Source organism: Carassius carassius, chromosome 8 (genome assembly GCF_963082965.1).
Source record: "Carassius carassius chromosome 8, fCarCar2.1, whole genome shotgun sequence".
NCBI classification, from domain to species: Eukaryota; Metazoa; Chordata; class Actinopteri; order Cypriniformes; family Cyprinidae; genus Carassius; species Carassius carassius.
The window spans coordinates 5,053,803-5,078,616 of record NC_081762.1 but is presented as its reverse complement, the minus strand read 5'-3'; the positions used below and the strand labels follow the sequence as shown (position 1 = coordinate 5,078,616).

The window sequence follows — 24,814 nt, the reverse complement described above, 5'->3', positions numbered from 1 at the left end:
GCAAATCAACTACGCCTAATTAAGCAGCTGAAAGTGTCTCTTTTCAAATCACGATGCTGTGGTGTTTTAGAGCTTTCATTATCATGATGGGTGTCCTCACTTGACACGCTGTTTGAATAGAGGCTTCAGAGCAACACAAGAGGCACATAATCACTAGGCTTATGAATAGTTTTTGAGAGATGATTATTTGGCACGATCCATCAAGCTAAAACCCAAGACTTGATTTTTTGGATGTTTCTGAGGAATGCATATTCAAAACATTCTCAAAAAAAATAAAGACCGAATTCAGAACAGACGCCATGTTATTATAATGCAAAAAGTAAAAGCGGTGGATTTGATTGTATTTGAATTTTTTTTACTTAATTTTTGAAATAAAATGATAGTGGTTCTAATATATTGGTTCTTTGTTATATTGTTTTCTTATGCACAATTCAACGTTAACACCGGACTTCAAACCCTACAAGTGAACTCTCTAAATAAGGCTGAATTTTCATGAAGAGTTAACTATGACGATTTATGGAATAAAGGAGGGATGAACCACTTCCAGTAAATCTGCTGACCTGCTTAATCCAGTAATCTTTTAGATCATTACACAATGACTAGCGTAACAATGAGTCAGCTTCCTATTAGATGTCAAATTGAGAGTAAATTGAGCTGTTCATGACATCAGTTTGTAGGCAAATCCTGAATGCATCGGTTCTCTCACAAAAACGTTTTTAGAAGAACAGTGTTGGATTTATTAGTAAAACAAGGTCTGTGTTTAATATTAAAAACAAGCTGCTATCAAGTTGCAAAACAAGGACTACAACTACCATAAGAGTTTCAGTTTACATGCTTAACAAATCTAAAATCCACTGTAGTCCTAATACAGCAAATGTTTTCAAAGCACACAACTGTTTACAAAATTCAAGTTTGAGGATTGACTGTGTGTAATTTAGGTTGTAATGAGAAAGTATCTAAGTCATTTTAACCACAGACCTTGTTTTACTCATACATCTTACAACCCGAATTCCGGAAAAGTTGGGACGTTTTTTAAATTTTAATAAAATGAAAACTAAAGGAATTTCAAATCACATGAGCCAATATTTTATTCACAATAGAACATAGATAACGTAGCAAATGTTTAAACTGAGAAATTTTACACTTTTATCCACTTAATTAGCTCATTTAAAATTTAATGCCTGCTACAGGTCTCAAAAAAGTTGTCACGGGGGCAACAAATGGCTAAAAAAGCAAGCAGTTTTGAAAAGATTCAGCTGGGAGAACATCTAGTGATTAATTAAGTTAATTGATATCAGGTCTGTAACATGATTAGCTATAAAAGCTTTGTCTTAGAGAAGCAGAGTCTCTCAGAAGTAAAGATGGGCAGAGGCTCTCCAATCTGTGAAAGACTGCGTACAAAAATTGTGGAAAACTTTAAAAACAATGTTCCTCAACGTCAAATTGCAAAGGCTTTGCAAATCTCATCATCTACAGTGCATAACATCATCAAAAGATTCAGAGAAACTGGAGAAATCTCTGTGCGTAAGGGACAAGGCTGGAGACCTTTATTGGATGCCCGTGGTCTTCGGGCTCTCAGACGACACTGCATCACTCATCGGCATGATTGTGTCAATGACATTACTAAATGGGCCCAGGAATACTTTCAGAAACCACTGTCGGTAAACACAATCCGCCGTGCCATCAGCAGATGCCAACTAAAGCTCTATCATGCAAAAAGGAAGCCATATGTGAACATGGTCCAGAAGCGCCGTCGTGTCCTGTGGGCCAAGGCTCATTTAAAATTGACTATTTCAAAGTGGAATAGTGTTTTATGGTCAGACGAGTCCAAATTTGACATTCTTGTTGGAAATCACGGACGCCGTGTCCTCCGGGCTAAAGAGGAGGGAGACCTTCCAGCATGTTATCAGCGTTCAGTTCAAAAGCCAGCATCTCTGATGGTATGGGGGTGCATAAGTGCATACGGTATGGGCAGCTTGCATGTTTTGGAAGGCTCTGTGAATGCTGAAAGGTATATAAAGGTTTTAGAGCAACATATGCTTCCCTCCAAACAACGTCTATTTCAGGGAAGGCCTTGTTTATTTCAGCAGGACAATGCAAAACCACATACTGCAGCTATAACAACAGCATGGCTTCGTCGTAGAAGAGTCCGGTTGCTAACCAGGCCTGTCTGCAGTCCAGATCTTACACCTATAGAGAACATTTGGCGCATCATTAAACGAAAAATACGTCAAAGACGACCACAAACTCTTCAGCAGCTGGAAATCTATATAAGGCAAGAATGGGACCAAATTCCAACAGCAAAACTCCAGCAACTCATAGCCTCAATGCCCAGACGTCTTCAAACTGTTTTGAAAAGAAAAGGAGATGCTACACCATGGTAAACATGCCCCGTCCCAACTATTTTGAGACCTGTAGCAGAAATCAAAATTGAAATGAGCTCATTTTGTGCATAAAATTGTAAACTTTCTCAGTTTAAACATTTGCTATGTTATCTATGTTCTATTGTGAATAAAATATTGGCTCATGTGATTTGAAAGTCTTTTAGTTTTCATTTTATTAAAATTTAAAAAACGTCCCAACTTTTCCGGAATTCGGGTTGTAAGTCACCAATCTAAAAACCCATCAGACATTCCTGAGGGAATCCATATCTCCAAAACCTAGTTCACTTCCAGATCCCATATGGAAATGTTTTTTCTGTTTGTTTGTTTGTTAAATGACACAAATATATTTCCATGATATACTGTAAACAGTCAGTGAAGCTCAATGGAAATATTTTTGAAACTGAAAATATATTTAGTTAAAGAATGTATTGCAAACGTATATTACATGATTTATTGCTCCAGTCCGCTCTGCTAGCTAAAAGATAGTTGTGAAAGTGAACGTGAGCATCTCTATGTCTCTCTGTGTTCATGATGGGAAGTTAGTGCATGTTCAAACAAATTGTGCCATATATCATACACTGAACAATACGCCTACAATACTCGTATAAACCCGCCTAAAGTTTTAAAAGCTGAAAATGAAACAAGCAAATCTGAAATGATCTCAGATGGGTTATTTCTAACACAATGCAGGCCTATTATTTTCCAGGAGATGCATCTAATTATTTACTGTTTTTACTGTTTAACAGTACAGTTACTATAACTGTTAAAAACATATTGAAAATATAAAAAATATAGAAGCATTTTCTGTACATTATCATAGGTTTGGAGAGTTGTACACACATTTAAAGTTTATCTGTCCTTAAAGTGACAGTTCACCCAAAAATGAAGAAATGGCCTATATAAGGGTTTCTGCAGGTCTTAAAGATCTTAATTTGCCCTTCACAAATAAGACTCTAAAGGTCTTAAATTCATAAAGTCATGCCATTAAATACAAAAAAAAAATTGCATCTTGTTTTCCAGTGCAAATATCCTAAAATTCTTAAATTTAGTTTTAATCAGAAAATTCCAACAGTTTAAACTGATTATTTATTGACTTATCATGCATTTATTAGATGCTTAAGTCAGAATGAAACTAATCCAGTTATTTGCTAAGAAAACTAACTCTTGGCATCCAGCAAAGGTAATGACAGACTTTGGGACTTGCACAAGCAAGTTGGTGAAGTGTTTCGACAGTGGAATTAAAAAAACACACAACATGCACCTCCTCCTATCTGTTTCTCACACACACATGCAAAGGAGCCACTACATCTAAAATACTGGTTTCACACAGCAGACAAACAGGTTTGTAACTTAATGGAAGAAAACGTCCTCCCCTAAAAGCTTGACTGAGAGGAGGCAGAGAGACTGATACGGCAGAGACTCAATGAGAGCGTGGCTGGGGAGGGGAGCTATTGTGTCAAGCCCAGGAGAAGAGAGGGGCGAGAAGATAAAACCTGAAAGACTTCATTCTGAAGCCTCGGGCTGTTTACTGAACCGTGAGCTGGGATAGTAAAGTACGATGACCGCACACAAACACACCCAGACCGTGCACATAAACAACGCACCGTACAATCATGCCTGGGATGATTTGAATGGCTGGGTCTGGGCCAAATGAGCAGATTACAATTTAAAGGACCTAACTGAGAGCTTTGTCATAGCAGGTTGTCACCTTCCTGACCGTGTCACAGAATGAGATTTGTGTTTTATTTTATTGGATCAGTGAATGCCTCTGAACTCATTCAAATGCAGGCAACACCCATGACAAGAATGTACCATGGTAACCATATAGAGTATACCAAAACACTAGGTAATACAGTAAAAAAAAAAAAAAAAAACAAGAGGCTCTGGAAATTATTTGATGTATACTCTAATAATAGGCCGATTTGTTTTATTTAGAAACAGTTGGCATAGGTGTAGGAACTATTTTCACATTTAGAAATTTATAGTTAATTTCTATTTATTAAATTTTTACAAATAAACAAGAAACACATTGCATTAAATGTCTAATTTAAAAGTAGAAATCCTGAAATAGGATTTTCTTGTAAAATGTTCTCCAATAATCATATAGTATTATTTATGTGCATTATAAGAAAAAAAAAGTTTTATTTTCACCCGTGACAAACATGAACATTTAGTTATTTACTTTGAAAAAATGATCACTTAGGGCAATGGCAAGTAACACATTAAATAAACATTCAATTTCGAAGTAAAATTAGTTTTTCATGTTTTGTTTGCAACTTTTTTTTTTTGTTACATTTTTAATTATAATTATTTTTTTGCCGATTTTTTTGTGACATTTTTATGGCAAACACCTCAGTAGTTGTAGCTATTTATCTATACTATTTTAGCCTAAACTGTGGCTACCATGGTATTTTCTCACTATTCAGAATAAAAAAGAAACCTACTGTATAAACATCCTCATTCAGGCCTTGGATTAGATTTCTGAGAAGATGATAAATTGTGCTTTATGGCCAGTGCATACTTTGGTTTAGCGCACACATTCATGCATCAGTCAGGGAGTGTTGGAGAAACACCAAAAGCCTCAACAGAACAGCAGGCGTGGCACTCGCAATTCACAACGGGCCGGCGTGACACGGACTAAACACACATTTGTTTTTTTTTTGACATTTATATTTATTGAATGGGTGCACACATTCAAGTCGAGTCTCCCACAGTGAAGGTATTAAGTACACCTCAGCTTTAAGGATCTTTCTGTTGACTAAAGGCCAATGAACCTACTCAACTGGTCACATATGAAAGGAGACCTGTGTAATTCAACACAGCTCCTTCACACCAGCCCAAGAACAGTGATATTAACCCCAATAAACAACTGTCTTCAATAGGAATAAAAGAACTGCAAACAACATTATGATGTAAAGCCCATGAAATTAAAACGGTTTTACACATATGTGACCTTGGACCAAAAAAACAGTCTTAAGTGTCAATTTTTCTAAATTGAAATTTATACATAATCTGAAACCTGGATAAATAAGCTTTCCATTGATGTATGGGTTATTAGGATTGGACAATATTTTTAGATGAAAATCTGGAATCTGAAGGTGCAAAAAAAAAAAAACGTTGAAGTTGTCCAAATTAAGTCTTAGCAATGCATATTACTATAGTAATCAAAAATTAAATTTTGATATATTTACGGTAGGAAATTTACCAAATATCTTCATGGAACATGATCTTTATTTAATATCCTATGATTTTTGGCATAATAGAAATCAGTCATTTTGACCCATTCAATGTATTTTTGACTATTGCTACAAATATACCCCAGCGATTTTAGACTGCTTTTGTGCTCATATACAATATGCATTTAAGTCTTTCATTATGTACTGCACAGATTTTTGTCCAAACATATACTCTCTATTTGTATCTTTTTTTTTAAGAGCACAAAATGTATGGTCAATCTAAAAAAAAACGTACTAAAATGGGTGTGTATCTCATTTGTGTACGCAAATAAAAAAAACTAATTGATTTTAAATTTACGATTTTTATTATTTTATATTCTGTGGCGAAAGCAAACTTTTTGTAAGAAAAAAAAAGAGATCAGATTCAAGTCTTACAATTATTATTTTCTTATTAATCAATGAATGACACAAAAAAGTTGGGCATTTCAAACATTCTTTTTTAAACTCACAACAGTTACATAAAAGCAAAACGTTTAAAAAATAAATTATATTAAAAGAAACATTGATCATTTAAAACATGACTGCACTGCACTTTGAGAGAATATAAACACCCAGTAAACAACCTGAGAACATTTCACAAATACATGTTGTTTGGTAACTATTCCATTAACTTTAATGCACCGAACAGTATTTGTGCACAAGAACAATTACTTAAAAAAAAAAAAAAAAACAATTTCCATTTCAAATTTGACATTATCCAATTGCATTTGAAATTCTATCTATCCTATACAAAAAACATATTTCACATTCAATACAACACCTAATATTAGCTATTGCAAAGAAAGTACACAAGCTTAAGACGTTACCATCTACACACTGTCAGATGAGATCTGTCTCCACAGTGTGTTACAGTACAAACTAACCGTTAATTCAGTGTATCTGTGCTCAGACTCGTATGATTACCGGTCTCTCCACATCAACAGTCCAGACCACTAAAAACACACACATGCTGCCAGAGATAAAACTGTCTACAGGTTTGCAAGGGGTTATAAAGCTCAGCATTTTATGATATTTGTGTGTTTTAATGCTAAAAGGGAGTTCAAATATATTTAATGAATGTGTTAGTGTGTTTTTGCTGTCGATTTACATATATATACATATATATTAAGATGGTTCTGAATGGTGTCTGCGTACATCTAGTGTTAAATGAAAGAGGGGCAAGAACATGTCAGAAATCAGATTAGCTCATGAATATTATATTGTTCACCTCATAGTCCTTGCTGGAGTGGAAGCTCTTTTTTATATTTAGATGTTTGTTCATTTAGCCCATATGGCAAACAATATATTTTTATGTTAAGATTGTATTATACAAATTATACATTATAATATTGTTATATTATATGAATAGTATAATGAAATATATTTTTCAAATTGAAAACACATTCTGTTTAAACCTTCAAATATTACATTATATATTTAAAGAGGCAAGACATTAAAAAAAAAAACACTGTTACAATCCAAATTTTCTGGTGAATGCAATTTTTTATATATATATTTAGGACAATATATAATGGAAAATATATTTAGACTTACAATATAAAACAAAAGATGTCCTAGAAATATATAAAGATATAATTAACTAAAAACGTATTAAAAATATATTTGTTAATTTTTCTGACATCTTTTAATTGTTCAGAAATGTATTCTCAAATACTATTTCAAATATTTATTTGTAATAAATTTGAATATATATTTGCCATAAAGGAGCAGAGGCTTTTTGCTTTTTTTTTCCAGCCATAAATCTTTAAATAAAGTTTATTTAAAAAAAAATGAAGGGATTTATTTAGAAATGAAAAAAATGAAAGGGAAATACCAGGAATAATGGCTGCTTCGTCTCTTTATACAAACAAACAAGAAAAGACACGCTGAGATTCTATATAGATGCATCTCTATCTAAAGAGATCTGAGCAACACAAGTTCTTCGAAATCCATGTCTTGGTCAAAGAGAAAATCTTAACAATGAAGGAAAGAATCAATATCAGACATCTGATGATAAGAGAAAGAAAAAAAATAATGCTAACATACCGGAACGCAATAATCAGCTTAAATCAGCATATTAACACTTTTCAGATTTAATCTTGAGATATGTTTGTCAACTCAAGGTGATTTAGAAAACAGGCCTGGAATCCTGATTACAGCAGGACGAATGGCTGTGGGGACGCCCACGGACAGAGTAGCAATTTCACTGCAAAACTGTGGTATGTCATTGTCTGCAAAAATGCATTTTTTTCCCTGCTTCCCAAGTTCAAGCATGTTGGATCTCGCCTTACTCTTAAAATACAATGTGTACAGCTCACTAAGAGACATGGGAACAGACGAGGGAGTTAAAAAAAGTGTAGCAAACCATGGCAAAGGTGTAAGAAGCTTTTAATCTCAAAGGCACACTTTGCCATGGATGACCTTCCATCGACAGCTCAGCAGAGTCTTCAGCTTCAAGTCAAGTTGGCCCTGTATATCTTCATTGCCTTGGGACATCCGGGTCTTAAAATCTCGATGTTTCAGTGTCTTGTGGGTGCGTTGAGATCTCAAACACGTGATGGTCTCGTCACTCCTCAGTGCATTTCAGGGTGGATTTTGTTACCCAAAACAGAGCTCTTTCAAACTGACCCCTGTGATGTCAAGCCGAGCTGTCGGTTTACGGTCAGGTGAAGCATTGAGAGGGTGATGGAGGCTGGATCATGTTTCTTGAGGAACAAAGGAAGCTGTCCACTTCAGCCAAAGGAAGGAAGAGATGCAGATAAGTGTAAACGGTCTTGCCGTCGACCTCTATCGTGTCCTTAAGATTGGGGTACGTTTGCACAGAGTATAACAATAGACATTTATAAACACGTTGAGCTCCTGAAAGGGCCAAACCTTCAGTATTAAGTCACTTGTGAGGGCAGTTTTTCCAGTTGCCTTGATAGAAGGTTTTTGCAGATCAAAATGAGTGATTAATGGCTGAAGGGTTGCTCTTGAAGATATGCTCTGAGGAAGAGATTTACATATCTGGTTACCCATGTAATGGATTTGTAAATGAAGAATGAGAATACTTTCAGCACATCGACGGCACAGGTATTCCCCGTTTCCCATTAAAATAACACAACGGCAAGAGTAAAGCAGGCTTCTATTGCAGAAAGCTTCCCACACCCAATGAACAGACACAAAAACTAGTTTTCTTGCGACAGCGGAGCCACTCCTTTGTTAGTCCTTCAGATCGAATAATATCCCTTCTTTCTTTTTGAAGCATATCTTTGCGAAAGGGTACAGAGTATCACGCAGGAAAGTCAACACCCTGAAGACATTGCATAGAGCTAGCATGGAAATCAACAAGAAATGAAGCTAAATAAATAATGTTATAATGCTATGCACTTACCAGGTCACTTCACAGCCACATATCGCTTTAATATGGAGATGGAATGCTGAAGAAAAAAGGAGGAAATAATTACAACATGGACAGATTATAATATATTATGAATGAATGAAATAAACCACTAGGTAAAGAAAGAATGGGGTGTAGTCACTATAGGTAAACACAGAAACAATGAATCTGCACAACTAAAATAAAACCTCACAAGTTACTGAGAACTCCCCTTACTCTCAAAGCATGAAATAACTTGGGCTAAAAGTCTATTTTTAATTAGCTTTAACTATTTTTATTGATTCGATTCAGTATTCAATGGGATATAACTGCACTAGCATTTGGGTTGGTAAGATTTATTTATTTTTTGTCATGATTTCAATAAACTTCATTCTGGCATTGCATTCTCAGCAAAGTTTGACTTCAAATGAAATAAGGTAACTTAGAAGAAAGCACAAGTTTGGGGTGGTGCACACATGATGTCTAGGAAGGTGATTCACAATCTTTTGGGACACAGCCAACGTTGTTCGATGTTGCGCAATCATTAAAATCCTGTTAGTTGCAAACAAATTACACATTTTATGTTCTTCTGGTAATGTGATTACAGAGTGAAGAATATATTCTTGCAAAATACATTTCTTTGTCAGTGACAAAACAATCTGAACTACTCATGCTATGACAAATAGGCCAAGCCCTCATAGTGTTAATGAGACTTTATTGACATGCGCAACAGATAACAGAGCGAAATAACCAAGCAACAAGACAGACAGTTGTGCAAGGCTGAAACTGCTCCAGAAACACTCACAAGGTTAAGACAGTGAGACGTGTGTGGACAGGACTGACATTCCAACCATATTCCTCAATGATCTCCTTTTAACTGTACTTCTGAATCCTTCATCGACATACACCAGAGATTCGGATTAAAAGATAATTATTTAGCAGGTAAATTAAAGTAGTTACGTCCTTTCCTTTCACATGAATACTAAAGTCAATCAAAGAGACTGACATTTAGTATCAAATTAGAAAAAGAAGAGATGTCCTTCAAATATTTCTTATATATGTATATATTTATTTATTAAAATAGCATTCACAACTGAGGCAGAATAGACCTCAGTGTAAAGACTTAATTTGTAATATATTATGAATGAATGCACTAAAGTTGTATGCTATCTGTGACAGAAATCATAAAACAAATGAAGGGGAGTTTGCCTTCACTCCCTTCCAGAATACATTTGTCACAGATGAAAAACTCGAATTGCAACTTCCAGCCTAAAGATCTGATACATTTTGAGGGGAAACTCTTTAGATCTTTACACAAACTTTGCATTTCAGAAACTGAAACACATCTAAAAAATGCCAAAGAAATGCAATGTACTACCTACACCTGTGGTTTTACAAGCAATGTGTGTGTGTTTGCATTTCTGTGAGTCGTGCTAGTTTCTTATCAAATAAACATCTCTCTGTTAGACTAATCAGTTTCATTTACATATGCTATTCCTCAAAGCTTAGTTTTGCATTTCCAGTATTTCCTGTCCTTTCCATTTGCTGCTACATACAGTATGCTATCAAAATCCATTTAGGTAGGAACACAGGCCTTCTATGAAATTATCGGTATGAAGCTCCTCTGATTAGAGGTTTGTCTAAACAAGACAGATTTTTCCATTTACTATCATCTATCTGATAAAATCGATGTCAAAGTTCTTCTAGACTAAATTTAAAAAACATTGTCCTCTAGTTTCTTTATCATCTCAGCACAAGATAGGAATGTAAGCTGCCGTCTGCTTTCAGAGTCAAGCGTAGAAGGGTTGGGTGTGGAAGGCTTGGCAAACAGACCTCACCACTTTGAGTACTTGGCGGTAAAAGATTTGAAGAAGGGAGCACAAAGGCAATAAAACATCCATAGAGCAACAGTAAACCCAAAAAATGAAAATTCTAATTTTTAAGCTCGATGATATTCCAAACATTCTAAATTCGCTGTTGCGGAACACAAAAGATAAAAAACACCAGAACTTTCTGATATGGAATATGTGAGTCATACAAGTCAACTACTTTTAGTTTTTCTTCCCGGTTTAGGTTTGAAACAGGTTTTGGAATAACATGTGACTGAGTAAATAATGACAGATTTTTCAGGTTTATGGTAACTATTCCATTAACTTGATTCTGAAGGATCATGTGACATTGAAGACTAGAGTAATTATGCTGAAAACACAGCTTTGCAACACTGGAATAAATTACTGAAAATATATTCAAAACAGTTATTTTTAACTGAATATTTCACAATATCGCTATTTTTCTTAAATGCAGCTTTGAGGAACATAGGAGAAAAATCTTACCAACCCCAAACTTTCCTAATGAATCAGTGGGATTACATTACCAAATACAAGTGCTTAACAAAATTCTGAGTTACATACCACAGACAAGACTGAACAATACTGCCACATTATTAGCACTGTACCATCACACTAACACCACTATAAAAGACTATGGAGTCACGAAAGAACAAGAATCACTTCATTCACTTTAAACTGCCTCTTCCAATGCGCCTGGAATGGAATCAGGAAGTAGCAGAATGCATCATATCCTTTCTGACAATTACAACACATGTGGGCTGAAGGTTTACTGATTGATACTGTTATGTGTCATGTCACCGAAACAACACCCGTATCCTGTGAGGTCAAAATGTTAAGTGATGAAGTTATTTGTATGTACTGTCATCATGTCATTGCCTGATTATCAGTTTTAAACATCTGCGGATATAAACAAATTATAAGGACGGTATGGGGCGACATGGAGAGTAAAGATCTACAAGCTATGAATGTGAAGAGAAAGAGACAACTGACAGCTTTTGAGGCTTAATGGTGATTATTATACAAAATCATTTCGAATCAAACCTACATTTATATGCACTGGATTTATGAATGTGACAGGAGGGTAGAAGAATGAATTTTAGACTCACTCTGTGTTTGACTTTTTGTTGCACTTTACACAACAAACGATGATGATCACGGCCAGAATCACGGCAATTACAATCCCAGCAATTGCTCCACCAGACAGGCCCTCATCTACCGTACCGACCTCTGCAAAACAGAAGGTGTTTAGATTATTATAGACCAGACACACACACACTCCACAAACACAACAAATGAAAATCACATATTGTGTCTAAACACATAAACTATCATGCTGCAACACCTGCATATGGCCGGTAACTTGAGAAAATTTGCTTGCCATGAATAATTTTACCACCCCATAAATGTGTGTGTGCATTATTTTATTAAGAAAACAGGCCAGACTAATTGGGGAAAATAACTGCAGTTTTTAGTATTATTATTATTTTAACCAAATAAAAAAAATAAACAAATCAATAAAGAAATATCATTATAATACCTTATGAGCTATAAAGTATTTAAAAAAAATACTACTTAGATAATATTACAATAACAAATGCAATATATAATACTATATTAACATTTTGTAATCATTATTCAATTATTAAAATATATTAAGATGTAAATTAACATGAAACACAAATATTAACTTATTATTGAATTAATAAGTCTTGCCAATATATCAGTATTTGATAAAGAATTCTATACCGATAATACCTGTACCGATACTCTTAGATTTTTGTTTTGAGAGCAGAGAATGGGAAAGAATTGCTGAACTGCCACGTTTACCTGTGACTGCGAGATTGTGTAACTCTTTTTTCGTGATTCCTGTGATAGAGTTGAATGCCTCGCAGGTGTACATGCCACTGTCCTTGACACTGGCCTTGCCAATAATGATGTCTGGCTGGCTGATGTTCAGTAATGTATCATTGAGCTTCCATGTGAATACACTGGGAGGAACAGATTCTGCAGAGCAATTTAATACTGCACGTTCTTCAAACTTTACCGCCTTCTTCCCTTCAATTTTCACCACTACTGGACCATCTGAGGGACACCAGAGAGATTGGCTCAGTTAGAAAGGTTACATTTACATCAGAGTAATGCAAACAAACAGTCGTAAACTGAAGCAGAAAGGAAACCACCACCATTTGCAAACAAGATAATGTTTAGTCTAATGTTTAGATGAGGCAACAAAAGAGAGGTGATACATGAATCACCATGTCCTAAGCAGACATTTTAAACGTCACGTCTGGTTGGGTCACACACAGTGAATGTTGATTATTTTTATGTAAAATCCTTTTTTAAGTTGATTGCTTTATTTTAATTCAATGCAACAGTTTATGTGAGAATAAATGCACTGTATGAGCGTTCACGGTGAAAAGCATCTCACATAAACAGTATTTCAATGAATGTCTCCTCTCTTGGATACTTACAGCTGACCACCATCACATAGGTGCTTTCGTCTTGGTTGACTTTGTTCTTCAGTTGGCACTTGTATTTGCCAGCATCCTCTTTAAGAACTTTAACAATGGTCAGAGTTTTCTTGTCAGCTGAGAGAATTACACGGTCACTAGGAACGACAGGTTTGCTATCCTTCAGCCATTCTGCAGTCTCAGCTTTACCAGCAGCTGCTGAGCAGGTGATGTTGACCGTGCTGTTACCATCGATGAGAAGTGATAAGGAGCTGGAGATATTTGTTCCAGATAAGGCCTCTAGCAGAACACAACAGAAGAGAAGAGAAGTGGTGCTTTCAGGATATGGACCCTCATTACAAGGTGAAAAACAATTCTAAAGTTCACCAAGGCTGCATTTATTTGACTAAAAATACAGTAAAATACAGCTATATATTTTTATAAATTAATAATAACTTTTATATGTTTCAAAACGTAACTTATTTGTGATCAAACGGAATTTTCAGCATCATTACTCCAGTCTCCAGTGTCACATGATCCTTCAGAAATCATTCTAATGTGCTGATCTGTTGCTCAAGAAACACTTCCTTATATATATATATATATATATATATACAGATGTTCTGCTTAATATTTTTGTGGAAAACAAATAAAAAGAACAGCATTTGTGAGTTTAATGAAGCCATGCTGAATAAAAGTATCAATTTCTAATAGAAATATTTTACTGTCACTTTTGATCAATTGAATGAATCCATGCTGAATAAAAGTATATATTTTCTTCAAAAGAAAGAAAAAAAAACATACAGTACTGACCATGAAGTTTTGAATAGCACTATAAATGGCACACAACTGGGATTGGTCATTTTAAATTTCATTTAGATTGTGGCTTTCGGTTAGGGTTAGGGTTAGGGTTAGTAAAGTAAAGTAAAGTCTTACTTTAAAAGGCGCAAAGACAATCCTGGCCAGGATTTCTAAATTATCTTTGCTTTACCATTGTTTTCAGACCTGCTGAAGTTAATGACTATAATGTAGTTTGACCAATAGCGTGCAGGCATTCTACAAAATCGACAAATCGAGGCAGGATCTACGGAGAATGTGAATGTTGCAAATATGCGTACACAATTTATGAGCACTGTAGAAAGCATGTCAATAACAATAAAAGGATTTTAAAAAATGACAAGACATCTTAGACAATTCAGAAATCCCGGCCAGGACGTGAGTGGAAAAAAACAATCACCCTTCAATCTGGCCGCGTGAAATAATCTCTCAATGGGTTTTCTCAACAAAATCTCTCACCATAGCATTTACTTTTGACCATCGCCTTCTCTGGCAGTATTCTCTTGTTTTTTTCAGACATCATTACTGTGGAATGTTCCAGTCTGATTCAGACTCATTGCATTCACCAAATACCTGCAACTCTACCATTTAGCACATTTTGTCTTCCACCACACTGCTTGTGTTTTTAGTTTCGGGTAAGATACATTAACAGCTGCATATTAACTCTCTCAAATCATCTAGAAAAAATGCATTTGAGAAATGCATTTGTAACCAAAAAGGCATTCTTCATATTAGTTCTCGTTAAATCGGTTTTGCATGAACAGTTTGCATTAAAATTTTAAACAAAATCAATGACACAAGAACTTTAAAATCAACCCTGCACTGACAGATCACTCACGGTATACTGTGAGAGAAACCTTAACCAAGCGGTACCTGCCCAAACTCTATGTGTCGTCAGACCATTTGTATTCTGCTTTCTTTAGTGTGTGGGTTTCACACACGTGGAAACACCTCAGGGGAAGCACTGTTCTTTACAAAAGCCACAGAGCCTGAGACCACGGGTTCAGAAGCCATGCACAATCAATCTGCCCTCAATCAAAGAAAGCAGAACATTCCTGTAACTTCTACCCGCTAACATGAGCCGAGGCAGACCTCAGAGCAAAGCAGACGAACAGGTTCACTTTTAAGACAGGTAGCCATTTTGAATAAAAACAAAGAAACAAACAGCTGTTGCTGGGTGATATAAAACAAAAGTATAGTTCACCCACAAATGACAATTTTGTCATAACGTCATTCCAACCTTGTATTACTTTTTTTTCAGTGTAACAAAGGACAATTTCTGAAAAGTTACCAGTTGTCTTTTCTTTTTTTTTTTTTTCATGCAATTACAATGAATAGGAGCCTGAAGATTTCAAGTTTTTCAACTAATGAAAATGCATCTTCGGAATATAATAAAAGCAGTTCATGACTTATACTCTATATTCAAAATCTTCTGAAGCCATGCAATTGCTTCGTGAGAAATTTAAGTCATCATTTAAACTGGTTTTGTGAACTAGGTCAATGAATAAATTGAAAAGGACCATTAAACACATGAAGAAGAGCTGTTGAAAGTGTCAATCTCTATCCATTTCTCACTTAAAGTTATCGTAGGATTTTGGAAGATATATGCATGAAATGTAGGATATGAGTCTTATTTTATGCTGTCTTTGTGTCGTTTTTGAAGTTTGAAAGCCTTGGTTCCCACTCTTTGTGATTGCAATGGAGAAGTGCAACCAGCAGCAATTCACCTATTGTGTTCCAGGCAAGAAAGTCATGCGGGACTGGGATAGCACGAGTAAATAATGACTTAGAGTTACCATTTCTAGGTAAACTAACCCTACAACATTTAACAGATCTCAAATCTCATTTTAGTTTCGTTTCCATTATCTTTTCAAGGCAAATATACGTGTTCCTCTTCCAGAGTACCTACATTTTTTTTATTAATCCTCATCTTACTTCTTGGCAATTAAGTCACCATGGTAAAGCATGTCCATCTCTGTACTGCTCCACTGCTAATCAAAAGATTTCAATGGATGTCTTTACTTGCACTCTTAAAAACAATGGTGGCTCTATATATTAAAAGGGCCTCTTAAAAGGCTTTTCTAAAATAAGAATATCCATATAGAAATAAGCGTATTCAAATACAAAATATGCAAGAAAGTAGCTTACATGATCAGTGATTTTCTAAAAAAAAACATTTATAATTATCAGTTTAATTTGAGAATTTGAATACACACACATACACACACTTATATATATATATATATATATATATATATATATATATATATAAAACTTTCTCATTGGTTCTTAATGGAAGAACCAGTTATTTAGTGGACTGTAGGCTATGCATTTGCATTTACTTAGAATACTGTAATACTGTAGTAGTACTAGAGAAACACACACAACTGATGAAACTTCTGTTTGTTATTAAATCATCTGACTTTAGGTTTCTGACTTACCCAGAACAGACACCACAGCGACCTGCGAGGAAACGTAGCGATTGGTCTTTGCATTGTAGGCCACACAGCTATAGTTTCCACTGTGTTTTTCCTCTAAACTGGTGAGGGTAATGTTGGCCGTGGTCTTCTGAGGCATCGCCTCGCCATTAAACATCCACTGGAGCTGAGCAGGAGGGTCAGACTGGGCTGAGCATGCAAGGGTTAAATTAGAGCCTTTCTGGAGAAATGAACCTGTTGGAGTTTGTGTCATGACGACATTCTCTGGGCCATCTAGACAGACATGGGAGAAAGAGACGATAAAAAAGAGGCACAAGCAAAGGTTAATAAAGTGCTTGCAAGGCAGCTATGTTTTATAGATTTTTGCAAAAAAAATTCCCAATCCTTTTTTTAGGAAATAAAATTCTAGTCTTTGACAATAAATATAAAAATAGGTTTTTACTAGAAGAAAAACACCAAACATTGTGCCATGTTACACAATTTCACATACTCCATTTGATCAAGATATTGTAAATGATTATCTATAGATGAAGATGATGTATTTTGAGTATCTGGATGTGGTTATAGTTCAGGCCAGTGAATCCTACTGCAACTCTATTTTTTTTTTTGAAAGCACTGATAGTCTCTGCTGCAATGCATTTTATGACCACACCATGCACTTCAAAAAGATTTGATCTGTAAATGCACACATGCATAAACAATCCATATTTTAACACTTTCATCCGCTTCCTGCAGTTCACAGACTCATTCACTACCCTATTTAATCTAAGGTTCAGAATCTGTCTGTACTAGAAAGTCTCTTCTGATCTCTGCTGTCATGTGTGCTCTCTAGTGCACACCATCTGCAGAGACAGAGTGCATATAGTAAAAACAAGACAATCTCAACATATCTCAACTAGCACCAAAACAGTACATTCTGACCAAACCTGGACAATAACATTTTCTAGGCACGTAAGTGCACACCTTTAGTTAAAAACAACGTAAATGGTGACTGTTCCTCACACAAAGCCATTGAATAGCTTTAAACTGCTTTTAATATAGTGCAGATGTTGTATGCACCCCTCATGTTGCTTTTTGTCTAGCTTGAAAGACATGGTCACTATGAACGGTCACTCCATGGAAAGTATTGCCTCAACAAAAAGGTTACATCATATGGGCTTGAAACAACATAAGGGTGAGTAATCAATGACAACCTTTTGGCCGAACTGTTCCTCTAAGGCATTTGTGTATTTGTCTTAGATTAAGCATGTGTGGGTGTGATCAGGTACGTACAGCTCACAGTGAGATTGAAGGGAGCGCTCGTCCCTGACTCCAGTGGGTTCTTTGCAATGCAGATGATGGGTCCTCGCAGATCTGTACGGCGAACTTCAGCGATAGTTAGCTCATTGCCGACTGCATTTAGTTTCATATGTGTGCCATCCACCACCAAAGGGACTGAACCGTTCAGCCACTGGTAAGTAAAGGAGCCTTTGGCAGAGCAGGAAAGAACCACGGTGCTATTGAACTCTACAGGTTCAGATAGATTGGACGAAATCTTGACATCAGTTATGGGTTCTGGAGAAAAAAAGAAGAGAACCATGGATTGGGTTCATTCAGAAACATCTTTGCGGTTGCTTAGACCTTCCCAGGGAAAGAAACCTAAGGTTAAGTGCCTTGCTGAAGGGCATAATAGTGACAGGTCATGACTTGCTTTTTGGGCGATCCAACCAACAACCACTAGATAACCAACCCTTAGATTTAACAACATACTGTACATCATACATAAAAAAAGTCTCCTAAACAGATCTAAAATCTCTGTAAATGCTTGATTTCAAGTCAATGAATGAATGTCTTTCAAATGAATCATATTGCAATACGTTTAAGCAAGTAACAAAATGAGTCTATAGCACTATATTATCCATTTGGGTTGATTCAATCATATCATTCATCGTTCTCTAAAACCTAATGCAAATTGCATATTACCAGAAATTAACCCACTGTTCAGTTGTGAAATTAACTGTTTTTGAGATTCAGTGCAGCACACGAACTGCTATAAAGTTTACTTTTTGCATCCAACTACTGCTTTTAGCAAATTTGTGCAGACTTGAACCTTCAACCTTTCATTCATCTTCAGACCTTCAAACACTAGGCTTCTCTAACATGGTTTCTAGTCTGTAACTATACAGTATACCTGAAGATTGCACTTTATAGTCAATACTTACCAAGAACTTCAAGATCAATCAGTCCATTCAGTGACGTTCCTTGCATATTGACTATACTGAGAATATATTCCCCTTCATCCTCCTTCACCAGCGGCCCGAGCTGAAGCTCACATGTTGTTTGATTGTAGATGACTCTGCTGGTGTATTTCTCATCAATTTTAATGGTGTTTGATACTTTGATATGTGTAATTATCGATGTAATTATATCAGCTTTGTTGAAATTCCATGTTATGGTTATAAAATCCTGTGTTGAGGTGATTGTTGTCTTGAAGGTCACATTTTTACCTGGTTCAATGAGGTAAGGAGAAATCTAGATTAAAACAGCCCTGCTAAGTTCTTAGAAACGTATCTAATATTTTATGAATAGCTTCATGCATTTTTATTAATATTTAGATTCAAAGAACAAACGGTTTACTGAAATTATACTCAAATACTGTCCATGCACCTTGAATAAATGTGAGTACACAGCAGATTTTCGTCACGTGGCAACAAAATGGTTTAGTTATGCCACACTGAGTTTGATTTGGTAGAAATTTTTCAAGTAAATGTAATTAAAACTATGAAATTATACTCTAAAATTAATAATACATTGTGGCAAACTTCTAAAATATCAAATTACTACATATTTTCCCACCAAAGATTTCCAGACATTTTTTAAATGAACAAATAACAGAAAACAAAAACACACCGAACCATGGATAAACCATACATGGACTCACCTACAACGCCTTTCGCTTTGTCTGTGACAAGCGGGTTGCCCTCGGAACAGCATCCTATTAGAGGAACGATTTTCAGTCAGGACACTTAAGGTGAACTTAAGCATTGAAATTAAACTATTTAAAATATAAATTAAACTACATTATACATTATGCCCTGATCTAGGTTACTGTTTAAAAGCTTTCAATATTTTTAGATACAGCATTTAAGTTTCTGAAATGTTAAAATAAAAGACTACATGTGCTAAGTGACATTATTGTCTTTAATTTTTTTGTTTTTATCTTACCAAGAGCGGCCAAAATGAGCAAAGGCAGCCTAAAGTTAGAGAAATCCATATGGAGAGATGTGAGTCCCTGGAGCGGCAGACAGGAATGCGCGACGGTGAGACTTCTCTGGAAGAACTTGAGAAAGTTAACGCGACACACCCAAGCAGTTTACCCGAACCCGCCCCGTTCAACCTGTACTCTTCCGTTCTCATCATTGACCGAGCTTCAGAAAGGTGAAACATTGCCCCCTAGACTTCATTTGTCATTGGCATTTTGTTTCTTACCATTTAAAAGCACGCAGCAGGTTGCATATTTGCACAGAATACTTAATCAGAGAATGTAAACAAACTGTCAGTATAAATAAAAAGTTATTATTATTATTATTATTAAATAAACATTAAATACAAAAGTAAAGTAAAAACAAGATCAGGCTGTTGTATTAGCACTACAATATATGCACATACAAATAAAACATGAATAATAAAAATATTTAAATAAATTATATATATATATATATATATATATATATATATACATATATGTATATATATATATATGTGTGTGTGTGTGTGTGCGTATGAAAATAACAAAAATGAATGATGTTTTTTTTTTTTTAAATGTGAATTAAAACTTAGACAAACAACCTGTTTAAGAAATCATGCTCTTTCTCAGGAACAGTTGCAGATAACATTAAACTATACTCTAAAGTCTAATGTGGGGATGGGCATGTATTTTTTGTTTCTACTGACTCCTAGTGTCAAAATGAGACACTTCATGCTTGCATATGGCTGTAGCAAAAAAAAAAAAAAAAACAGAAACAAGAGTTGGTAATTGTAAATTGGTAATAGGGATCTAATTTTTACAAGCTTAAAGGAGCTCAACAAAAATATTGGATCACTTTTTCCCCATTGCATGCGACAGTGTCTTCGATCAATGTATTTACATCGGTTCTCTCTTACTTTACCATTTTGACATCATCTGAAAAGGTGTTTTACCTAATCTAGCAGACAGTCTCTTTGAATATGCTCCCATGTTAATAAATATAATGCTTTGGGACTAGTCTTTGCATAGTAATATTTAAGAGTTTGTCTCTGAATACTGTGTCTGCCCCCCTGCCACATGATGCTCCCCTTGCTCATCCATCCTGCAGTCAAAGGACATGCAGCTGCGCTTGTGTGTAGTTCTGTGAGAACACCTTACAGAGACAGATGCCTTTGAAATAGTCGTCTATGAAGCTTTACAGATGTTCATACTTCTTACAGTGATCCCCTGGAGAGCTGAATGACTGTGGAACAACACTGCTGGCAGTCGGTCTGCTCAAGAGTGAGCTGAAACTGAAAAACAATTATCTTAAGATAACACCATTTTCTGATTTATGTCTACCTCCAACTAATAACTGCCCAGGGGTGTTGCATATGGGAACCGAGTGAACTGACTTGCCATCACATGTTTTCATATTTAGTAGTACAGGGCCCCAAATTAGACATTTTTTACCCTTCAGGGAGAAAAAAAATCAAGTTGATACATATTTTGAAATAAGTAGTGCTGAAAGCTATCAGTATAGACTAATAATAATTTTGTCCTCAGTTAAATTCTTGCCCAGCTGTAAGTTGTTTACTATATCACTATATATAGTTTTACAATACTGACAGCTGGTTTAAGGAATAATAAGGTATAATGCAATGCCAAGGTTTTGGGACAATTTATGAGAAATGACTCTTTAAATTGACTTTTCTATGCACTGAAGGATAATTATTTCAAATTAAAGATGTTTTCTTTTATGAATCACGAATCAAACAAAGGGAAAATCCTGGCTTTTAAAATAGTATACATTATTCAGAAATGTCAACTATAGAAAATATGAAAATTTTAGTTTGCAACACTTCCGCAGTGTGCATCAGGGACATTGTGCATTTACCTAGAGGGGGGGGGGGGGGGTTGTACTAGGTGTTGTCCAAAACAGAATACAACATGAAGAAACAGGGGAAGACACTCTTTACTTACTTTTTTTTTATGCAGTTGTAAGATTTCCAGTAGCCTAGTGGGAATCCTAACTTGAGCCTATATTGTTTTAATTATATAGCTTGATAAATTGATTTTCAAAAAAGGGAAGCTTTGACTTTATGTGGGTTAATTATTTCAGAATTTTAATTTTAAAGCTGTGGAAGTTGCAACTTAATGAGACCAACCAATTTTGCACATGTATATGAATGATTTCTGCCACAGCAATTTACCTAAAAAAATTGTGCATTTAAATTTTCTTCGGAATTAAATAAAAATCCAATAATGTCAGAGACCATGTGTGGGGCACAACATCTGAGGTTAAATATTTTAATACATGATTACAGCATTTCTCTCTGTAATGTTCTGACCCTTTCACTAGGTCTAGAAGACTGTTTAAACATAGATTCTCATTTTGTCCTTTTCTGTATTTTCCTTTAAGACAGTGTTGCTCATTTCACTTGAGCTCACAGTCGGTGCTTCTTCCTATATTTTCTTATTTTGCTGCCCTAATTTTACCCCAGACACCCAGGCCAGAACATTACATAAAACACACTGCTTTCGTCTGTGAACATCTCGATGGAGCCACTATCCTCTGGTAATGCTTCTGTCAACCACTGGAAGGCAGTATTGTACAGATTATTTCACCGTTTTCTCTGTTGCATGTAAAAGCACAAAAAGCTCATCTTATCATATCCCTTTGTGTAATTCATAAGCAAATGTCAGGTTTCCTTGAGAATACTGTATGTGTGGGAATGATTTAATATCGCCTGTCCTGCTGAATTCTTAATCGGTGTTTAAAAGGTTGCTGACATCTGGTTACAGTTTGTTAAATAACGCGTTTAGTGTAGTGGGTGACTCACCTGTGCTTGTCCTTCTAAGAATGCTTAAACATTTAATTGTAAACATAACAGACACATCCGATTACAAACATACAAAGAGACTAGCTGTAGCATTCAACACAACAATTGTGTCCTAACAAGACGAGACGCAAGTAAGTTGTCAATCCACAATGAAAGCGGGAAAAGCTACACGGCATGATTCAAACAAACCACTTCATGTAAACATCTCGGTAAACTCACTAGTGACGATTTTGTCACGATAGCAGCAAGAGACATAAAATAAAAATGAATATTTGTAAGAGCCCTGTAAACAACCAGGCAGGCATTATTAGAAACAAGTACTATAATAACTTCTGTAGAATTAAATACTTGCGGTTAAAACTTTTCTTGCACTGGATCTAAATTTTGTACAGGAATATGACGGTTATGTTGAGCAGGGTTTTGGACCAATTATATTTCACTATGGGCGGGGCCACACGGAAAGACTTCGCGGGTATTGGCTGCGCCCGGAAAAGAATGAAATTTCAAACGAGAGAGAACGTGAGAGAATGTGTGTGTGTGTGTGTGTGTTTTTTTATCTAAAATTACATTTCTAAAGATAAAAAGCAGTATAATAAATATCATGTCTATGTCATGTCATTCATCGCATGTCGTGGGTACAGGTAGCCTAAGTAGCCTTTTATTACAAAACTACGGTAATTCTGATTTACTTAGTTTTAAACATTTTATCTGAAAATGAATTAACTTAACCTTGAACACACCTGGTTAGGACACGGTGTAATGATTTGAAAGCATTCAAAAAAATATAATGTATTGTAGATAGAGAGAAGGAGGGGTGAATCAAACTAGTTCATCAACTAACAGAAACATTTATTAAGGGCGAAGGTCACAGTTTGAATCACCGTTTATTCCAAACATGTGTCTATATATTTAACGAAAGAGGGCAACAGCCCTCCTACATTACCCCACAGCTTTATTGGAATATTAATAACAATATATAATCTGAATCATTTGCCTTATTTTCTTCATTGTGGGTGTGATTATTTAAGCACTGGTATAGAAATCTTTGAAAATTAATGAGAAATAAAAAAAATCAGCTTTGGTTAAAAAATGACTATCACATTTCCATCTCCCTTGACACAAATGCACTCACTCTCAGACACAATCATAAAGCACCAACATACAAATGCTATAATGCTGCAGATTCTAAACAGGGCTTCTATGTTTACACTTTGGATATAAATCGATATTGGCATCTCACAAGCACCCAGACAGTAACTTCTAGAGCACTTCAACAAACCATTCATGATAGAGGCTCATTTAGTTCTGTAATGAAAAACATCATTAATTGTCCTCTCACATAATCAGATAAATGCCCCTTCAGGTGCACAAAGGGTTTTCGGTCTCATCTTGTTGTTGTTGTCATTGTTCAAGGGATGAAAAGGGTTTCTCGGTGTCCTCACAAATTGCAAATATTGACATGCAGCTTGTTTAAAGCCAACATGAAATCGAAGCTGATCCTATTTAGTTTCTTTACACACAATCCTGGCCTTATTGTGAATGATTCACCAGTTAAGGAAAATGCTAAAAATTTTAACTTTCTTGCTTCGGAAATAACTTTCCTGTTCGGTTGACATCATTGAGATTGTGCGGCTATTAGTATTAACCAACAGCCAAATTGGTACAGTAATGCAGCCTTTTTAAAAGCTTGCCAATATTTAACAGTAATTCAATGACAGGTAACAATAATACAATAAAGTTTATGGCAAAAATAGCAAATAAAGTATAGACTTAAGTATAGATTTGGAAAATCAGTGTTACCACTGGGATTTGCTGAGATGGTCTCAAGGGTGAAACTCTACAATCCAATGATAATCAGACTTGGAACACTCACTTTGCGATATCCAATCAATTGCTGATGGATAAAATCCCGCCCTAAATATTCCGTCTTGAATATCCTGTTTTACCTGGAAATATGTCACACAATGGAAGTAAACTGGGTTTTTAATGTTTTCATGTTGATTTTAACCTTTAAAGGTTGGTGTTTAAAGACAGAAGATGAGAAACTGAAACCAGTTGAGTAATCTTAGAGGTTGAAGTAGAGGAAAACCAACTCCCGACCACAAAACCACCCATAAAACGTACAAAAATCTATATACTTAGTCCTCAGAGAAGTAAGTAAGTGGGGAAAAAACAGGTATTGTGTGTGTGTGTGTGTGTGTGTGTGTGTGTGTGTGTGTATATATATATATATA

The 24,814-nt window shown here is 35.4% G+C and overlaps 1 protein-coding gene across 1 annotated transcript; it reads right to left on the bottom strand.

Moving 5' to 3' along the window:
* Positions 1 to 5,906: 5,906 nt before the first annotated feature.
* si:ch211-264f5.6 (carcinoembryonic antigen-related cell adhesion molecule 1) lies at positions 5,907 to 19,882 on the bottom strand. Its single transcript, XM_059555748.1, has 10 exons — positions 19,737 to 19,882; positions 19,453 to 19,506; positions 18,734 to 19,018; positions 17,805 to 18,086; positions 16,536 to 16,805; positions 13,279 to 13,557; positions 12,635 to 12,889; positions 11,914 to 12,034; positions 8,973 to 9,018; positions 5,907 to 8,584 (listed from the first exon to the last, which is right to left on the bottom strand). The coding sequence occupies exons 1-9, from the start codon at positions 19,783 to 19,785 to the stop codon at positions 9,000 to 9,002; spliced, it is 1,614 nt and encodes a 537-aa protein (XP_059411731.1). The 5' UTR covers positions 19,786 to 19,882; the 3' UTR covers positions 5,907 to 8,584; positions 8,973 to 8,999.
* Between the last annotated feature and the right edge of the window lie 4,932 nt (positions 19,883 to 24,814).

What these genes read in the sequence shown, in the direction of transcription:
- si:ch211-264f5.6 (XM_059555748.1), bottom strand. Translation starts at nt 19,785, where the DNA reads ATGGATTTCTCTAACTTTAGGCTGCCTTTGCTCATTTTGGCCGCTCTT. An exon ending in CTATGTGATGGTGGTCAGCT is followed by an intron (nt 12,890 to 13,278) that starts GTAAGTATCCAA and finishes GGTGTCCCTCAG; the next exon opens with ATGGTCCAGTAGTGGTGAAA. An exon ending in ACACAATCTCGCAGTCACAG is followed by an intron (nt 12,035 to 12,634) that starts GTAAACGTGGCA and finishes TCTGTTTTGCAG; the next exon opens with AGGTCGGTACGGTAGATGAG.